The 7,415-nt window shown below is 46.7% G+C and overlaps 1 protein-coding gene across 7 annotated transcripts in view; it reads left to right on the top strand.

Moving 5' to 3' along the window:
• Nucleotides 1-3,308: 3,308 nt before the first annotated feature.
• RPS6KA3 (ribosomal protein S6 kinase A3) overlaps nucleotides 3,309-7,415 on the top strand; it is a 116,112-nt gene continuing 112,005 nt past the window's right edge. For all 7 annotated transcript variants that reach the window (XM_045995195.1, XM_045995197.1, XM_045995200.1 and 4 more), the window contains exon 1: nucleotides 3,309-3,718. In XM_045995195.1, the coding sequence (XP_045851151.1) occupies nucleotides 3,650-3,718 (69 nt within the window). In that variant the 5' untranslated portion in view covers nucleotides 3,309-3,649. The remainder of the gene's footprint in view (nucleotides 3,719-7,415) is intronic.

The following is a 7,415-nucleotide window of genomic DNA, read 5'->3' as shown; positions in this document are numbered from 1 at the left end:
ATTTAAACTCCTATACAAAGGTTATAATTATAGCAGGAAATTGTTGGGGGTAGAGGAAGTTAAATTTGGTTGTCTTGTCATACATCAGGAATGATTTCTTGGAAATCTAGTCCAGATTTTTGACTGAGGTTTGCTGTTTCCCTTTGCTGTAGTTTCAAGTAATAACTTTCCAATATTTTGGTTCTGACTGGGAGATTTATGCAGGAGGTGGGGCATAGAATCAGCCCTTTGTGCTGGTTTTGCACCAAGGAACCCGAAAAGACAGTAGGATGTGAGGCTATCACTTAACATTATATTAGGACATGAAAGGCTCAATGTGAACATTCTAAAGCAGTGCTGTCCTCTAGAACTATAATGCTAATCTTGACAAGTAAGCCCTGTATATAAGTATACATTTTATAGTAGTCATATGAAGATGTAAAAAGAAACAGGTGAAATTAATTTTAATGAAATATTTTATTTAACTCAATATATTCAAAATATTATTTCAACATGTAGTCAATATCAAAATTATTACTGAGCTACTTTACATTCTTTTTTGGTACTAAGTCTTTGAAATCTGGTGTAAACTTTACACTTACAGCCCATCTCATTTGAGATCAGCCAATTTTATTTTAAGGATTTCAAGAGCCATATGTGGCTAGTAGCTACCATATTAGCCTGTGCAGGGTGATCTCTAGAGGCAGCTATTCTCTGAATAACTACACTTAGAGTTTTCCTTTCTTAAGCAGGAAAGAAAAAAGTAATCCTGTTCAGGGTAATATCAGCTTCTATGCTCAAATAACTCTTTTTTTGCAGTCACCTACAAGAAACATCCCCCAGCCTCTTCTGCTTTTTTCAAATCCTCCCACTCAAAGAGAGTGCTTGCAACGCTTTTGGATTTATAAAAGAAATAAATGAAAGAAGTTTGTTAACTAAAAGAAAAAAATTCACTTTTCTCTTTGGACAAAAGGAAGGAGAATAAGGAGAATGGTGTTTTTCTAAATCAGTTCACAAATACTTAATCAAGCGGATCCTATGTGGAAGACAGCTATGCTAGTGGTACCTAGCGCATTATTAACTGTTCATTTCATTCCTAATTCCTGCAGTGTGACCACTGTTCACGGTAACTTTGGTTTAGAAGTTATTCTTCTACTTCTTAAGGTAAAAAGAATAAAAGCTGATACTGAAATCAACTTTTCAGTATACAACTTGATTTTTTACAGTGGAGTAATTCGCACGGGGCAGTGTTAGACACATAATAATTGTCTCCTTAAATATAAGGTATGTTTTTTCCTGAAGCAAGAATGTTAGTTGGAATAATTGATCACTGTTTGGTGGACTAATTTACCTTAAACTAACCAAATTGACCAACTTCTTTTCGCTGTAAGGAATGGTAATGTGGCTTTGCAATGTAAATGAAAGATAAATTAGGCACTTCCTACATAAATGCAAAACAATGCACAACTCCTTATCCTCAAACTGGTTTTACCGTCAGGAATTACGGAGATGGTGCTGCCAAATTAGTTGAGTTTGGGTCCAGACTGGATTTGCAGCACTAGAGTCAAGCATGTAGGGGGAGGTGACAAAATCACGAACTAAGTCCTCCCCACCCCCCACCGCACAGACCACGCTGAGCCTGCCCAGATGTTGCTCAACCCCGAGCTGTCCCCCTGAGTCCAAGGCTGCGAGAGAGGGCGCGCAGCGAGGACTTCCGGCCACCTCCTCGGGCTCCCTAAACAGATGGAGCCTCTTCTGGTGGCCACGAGGTTCCCGGGCCTCGAGCTTGTGCCAGAGAGCGCGCAGGCAAAGGCAGCGGAAAGATTTCAACACCTGCCTCTCCCGCCCAGGGAGAAACCTTGCACCGCCCGCGCAGACCTGGCTGGCCAGAACTGGGGCTCTAATCTCAACCTCACACCTGCGTTAGGGAGGAAGCCAAGGGCTCTCCAGGTGTCTGGGTCCCAGGATGATGAAAGCGAGCTGTTAAGAGGCGTGCACCGGAAACGCAGCGGGGGACGCGCTGTGGCCGCAGGGCGTGGGAGGACCGGGACGCCTGGGCCGAGGCCTGAGGGGGTGAAGGCACTGGCTGTCCTAGAGATTTCCCTTTACTTTTTTCCCTTCTCCTTCTAGAGGGGGTTGGCCAGTGGCTGCAGTAGCTTTCCACTCAGCCCCGCGACCTTTACACAATTTTGATCAGGCGCACTAAGCTCGCTAGGCACCTGGCGTTGGGAACACGAGGTAGAACCCCCACCCCCACCCCCGGCGGGACTCAGTCCAGACCCAGGCCTCTCCCCACAAACTCTTCGTCCTCTTGGATTCCGTTGCCGTCTGGGGATTGGGTTTTCTTAACCCAGGGCTTCCCTGTCTTGGGCTGGAGGAGGAGTTAGAACCCCTCCCTCGCTTTCCCTCCTCCACCCTCGGCCAGCCTGATTTTTTAATCTAATCTTTTATTTAAAGTCAACAGAGGAGCAGGAACCCCAGGTTTCTGCCAACAAGATATTTTAAAATAATTCCCCAACCTCTGCTGAGAGGGGCAGCCTCAAGGAACCTCCTTGTTTTCTTCTTCGTGCAGGGAGTGGGGGACTTCGAGAGTCAAGACTGAAGCCTGAGGGCTCTCCAGACTTTGGGTGGGGGGCGACTCACGCAGGACAAATGCAGTACAAATATTAAAAGGATGGCACCAGAGCTTCGATTTGGAGAGCCTTGAATCATAACCGAGAGCCGAACCTCCAGGGGGCTCCAGCGCACAAAGCCTTACGTGTCGCCGTCGTAGGGGACTTTACGGGGAGGGGGAGGGCAGGTAAATGCCTACCGTGTGAGCCTGGATAGGGCAGGTTTTGGTCCATTAAAGGATATGCCCATAGACTCGACGCGCCCACAAACACCCAGCGAGGAGTGAGACCGAAAAGACACCCCACGCCCACTCCCCAGGTCTTTAGCACCGGACTGTGCCCACTGCGCCTCGCCCATCTCCCTCCCCAGCTAAGCGGGGACCCACTGTTCTCTATCCTTAAGTAGCCTCCGACCTGCTCAGACCCTTAGCAGTTCAAGGCTCCCAGCCTTTCGCTCCTCTTGCCCTTCCCTTCTTTCCCCCGCCGCCCGCTGACGCCCCCAGATCTCTCGGGCTCGCCCTTCCTGAAAGTAGGCGAGGCCCAGAAGCAGAGGCTGGGGCGAGGAAGGAGGGAGGAGCGAAGCGCTGTGGCCGGGGGCGTGTCTTCCCAAGCCCCGCCCCCGGGTGCGCGCGGCGGCGGCGGCGGCAGCCTAGCCTCGCTCTGAGAGACAGGTATCGCTTAGGCGCCATGTTGTGAGCGGAAGTCGGGGAGCGCGCGGCTGCCGCTGTTCTGCTGGGAGCGGGCGCGGGAACCGGCGGGGGGGGGGAGGGGGGCGGAGCTGTAGTCCCCGCGGCGGAAGGAGGAGAGGAAGAAAGGGGCGAGACCGGGTGCCGGGCAGCGGCGCGAGGCTCTCGCTCGGCGTGCGGACATCTCCAGCTAGGCGCGCAGCGTTCGAGGGTCGGTGTAGGCGCCGAGCCCTCTCCCGGGCAGCCGGCGCTGGTGCTGCTACTGCCGCCGCCGCTGCTGCTGTCGTGGGACTCGGGCGGCGACAGAGCGGGGCCGGCCGTGGGGCGGGCGGGGAGGGAGGAGGAGGTGAAGGCGGCGGGCCGGGGGGGAAGATGCCGCTGGCGCAGCTGGCGGACCCGTGGCAGAAGATGGCTGTGGAGAGCCCGTCCGACAGCGCTGAGGTGAGTGCAGCCGGGCGGCCGGGGGCCGGCGCGCCCCTCCCCTCGCCCCCGCCGGCCAGCTCCCCTCCCTGGAGCTGGCCACTTGGCCCCTTCTTCTGCTCGCGTTTCCCCTCTGTCTGGGATTCCGGTTTGGGTAGTTGGGGTTGGTCTGTTTGCTCTTCTGTTCCACCCGCACCCTCACCTCCCCTCCCTCGCTCGGGGGGCTGTGGTGTGGTGGCGCGTGGGGTTTGGAGTGGGCGCTGGGGCTTTGCAAGAAGCCGATTTTAATCAACTTTGCGTGGGGGGGGGGGGTGAGCGGGAAGTGGAGCGGGGGCCGGAGAGGAGTTGAGAAGTTTGGCCCTGCCTGGTTGGAGGCTTCCCTGGACCCTGGCGACTTTGGGGTGTAAGGGAGGGATATGGATTGGGTTCACTGGGGAGTAGGGACTCTCGAGTCCGGCCAGGGGAGGGAGTTGGTGCTGTGAGTCGGGTGCGCGGGTGCTGGAACGGCCCAAGGCAGGACTGGCGATCTGCAGGGGTTTCGGAAAGGGGTGCAGGACAGCCAGTGGTTTTTGCCTCCCCCCAGTTTGTCTGCCGCAGCGGTTTCTGGTGGTGCAAAGGAGAAAGTGGAAGCTTGAGGTCCTCCCCCTCCCCCATTTCTTAGGTCGCTGAGCTCGAGGACCCAGTCCGTAGGAGCTTTAACTTGAGTTTCCTGTCCTTGGAGGTGAGAGGGTGATTTTCAAGGCCATCAGTAGCTGCCCTGAAAGGCTTTCAGGTTTTCTTCCCCCAGGATCTATTCGGTGACCATCCCTGAGACACCTAATCGAGTGCCAAAAACCCAAACAGTATACCCAGAGACGGCCAATTTCCCCGGACACGGCACAGAATCGAGCTTTCGCCGCCGTCCCTGTCCCAGCACCAACTCGGGGTCTGCGAAAATAATCCAGGCGAGACCCATGCTAGGGCATCAGCGCTCCTCACCGGAGTGGAAAATCAATTCCTGATGGTGGCATGTCCGTGATTCTCCCTTCTTGACTTTTTGCTGTCTTCTGTTCCCGCAGCAGACTTTGGGGGATTACAGGATGATAGGTTGCGTGTGTGTAATAGTGAGTGACCCCATTTCTGGAAAGCATGACTGAAACGCGGGGGTGGAATGGGGCAGGCTCTGATGAGTGGTGTACTTGGCGGCAGCCGCTGCCCTGCCGGCCTCCGCAGTGTGAGAGGTGGATAGGGTTACTGGTTACGTCAGTAAGACCGAGGCTCAGTTTGATCTGAGATGGGGGACACTTGCATTCCCGGGTATAATGGAGGGGGAGGGGGATCAGTTCAAATAGCTTTTCAGTTTTTTTCCTAGTCACCTCTACTGCTGTATAAAATGTTTACTTGCTCTCCTTAACGTGAGCAGAGTTGTAATAGTGCTTACGGCTGGTACTTAGTATTTTGTGACTTGGATCATAATTTAAAAATCTAAACTAAACGGTACTGTATAATAGAAAAGATATTGATAGATTTTTTCTAAATATTTTAAAAAGGAAATCACGGTTTTAAGACTAGCGGAATTACGTTTAAAATTGTGTTAGCCTGTTTAATAGTATAGATGTTTTATAAGAAAATTGAATTTAGAATGTTTAATCATCCTTTGAATGGATAGTGTGAAAATTAGTATGCACATGGGCTCTTTTCATTCATCTTTTTCTTCAGATTTTATTTGCATTAAATAATATAGCTAAAAGGTTTATAAAATATGTTTTCAAATTGCTGACCTTGTGAAAAGAAATTGAATTTGCTTTGAGCCTGATTGTTACATGCAAACGGTAACATTTGCTACTCATAATCAGTCCACATTTCTGCTTGGCACGTATCAGTGTGTTAAAAAATCATTTAAAATTCCACCTTATCCTTTTTCTACGTAGCATACATTTGAATAGGGAAGACACAAAACTGATATTTATTTAGCACTTACTATATGCCAGATACTGTGGTACATGCTATTTCATTTTATCCTTTCTATGACCCAACAGAGTAGGATTGTGATCCTCATTATTACAGATTAAGAAACTGAATCTCCAAAGTTAAGGGCACAAAGATTATAAATAGTAAATGGCAGAGGCACAGTTCAAAGCCGGGTGGGTATAATTCATGTGCTTTGCTTTATATTAGGGTAGCTGCTTCAAATCCTTTGTGGAAAAATTCACAGTATAAATAAGCCAGTAGTTAGAGGTCATGTATTTTTCAGAAACAGTTACGGTATTATAAGCAGTCTCACTTGTTAAATCCTAGTTATTTCAGTTACTGTCATGGTTTCCAGAACCTGTCAGATAGGATTCCACAACTTGCATTTTCAAAGAATTTTCTTGATATTTTGGTATAAGATATGTCACAGGGAGCTGGTGTTGCGTGGATTAATTTTAAAAAGATCTTTTTAAATTGCTTTTAGATATTTTGTTGCCTTTGGTGGTTCATCTGATTCAAGTAAATTACTTCTGATACAATTTTGGAAATTGAAGCTAGTAAGGAAAAGGTTGAGAATTTTCATTCAGAAGTCCAATATTGGACTTAGTATTATGCCTGCTATTATGCCTTCTCCTCCCCAGTAAGGCCTTATCAGAAAGTAATTATATTTTACCAGAGTAAAATCATTTTTTTGAAAGACGTTTACTTGAGTAAATACGTCAAATTTTTTTCTCTCCAGACTAAAAGGTTTCAGAATTGGTCTCGATAGGAATTTTCATTTGTGGTCTCGTTCCTAGTAGATTGTGAAATCTTGAAAGCAGAGTCCTTTTTTCTCTGTGTTCTCAGCACTTAACACAGTGCCTGGTGCATATATATTTTGGACCCAGTAGATGTCCACTGAATGAATTATGGTCAGGAATAGGGTGATTATCAATGTTATTTCTGTTCTTATCATTTTAATCTTACACTGAAATACGAGCAGTCTTAAAAGACTTGAGTACCTCCCCGAAAGTACAGGCAGTTTCTTCATTCCTTTACATAGCCTTCCTGCTTTAAGACCTCACTTGGGTCTCATGGTGCTTTCAAAACAAAAAAACCCTTGTGGTTAACTCAAACATGGGTCAGAACATGATAGGCTAGAACTAGGCCAAATGTTTAAAGAAGCAAATTTAGGATAATAAAGGAAGTACTATGTAAGCAGTCAAGGTTACTACAAGATTAAAAACAAAATAGCGTCCTAAATTGTCCAGGTGAATTCACAACTCTTTAAGGAGTTATTTAAAGATGCTAATATGTTTTTGAGTAACTGACTGTTTAGAAAACAGGTATCAAGGAATTGTGACTATTCTGTAAATTTCTCATCACTACATTTACTGGATCATAAGCCTGACCTAAAATGACACTTTTTCTCAGTTTTCAGTAAAGGATAAATGATGGTAAATGTAAATAAGAACAATATTAATTAATTTAACCTTAATAAAATCAAGGTTATTTTTTGCTTTATAGAAATGTGCTGTATAAAAATAGCTACCTTGAATTCTTTTAAATAGTAAGTACCCATAATACATTAAAGTATTAACTGTGTAAATTTTTTTATAAAAATGAGACCCTTGTGTTGGAAACCATCTTTAGTGGATATGCATCCATTTTTATCTTCAAAGATTATATTGGATTCTGTACTGCTACAATATTGATATTAGGTTTCTTATTTTTATCTGCAGGGAAAAACATTCTATTAAAGTATGATCATTGATTTTGAAAAAATGTT

This window comes from Meles meles, chromosome X, assembly GCF_922984935.1.
Source record: "Meles meles chromosome X, mMelMel3.1 paternal haplotype, whole genome shotgun sequence".
Lineage (NCBI taxonomy): Eukaryota > Metazoa > Chordata > Mammalia > Carnivora > Mustelidae > Meles > Meles meles.
Note: the sequence above shows the minus strand (reverse complement) of the source record. Positions and strands in the feature narration are given on the sequence as shown.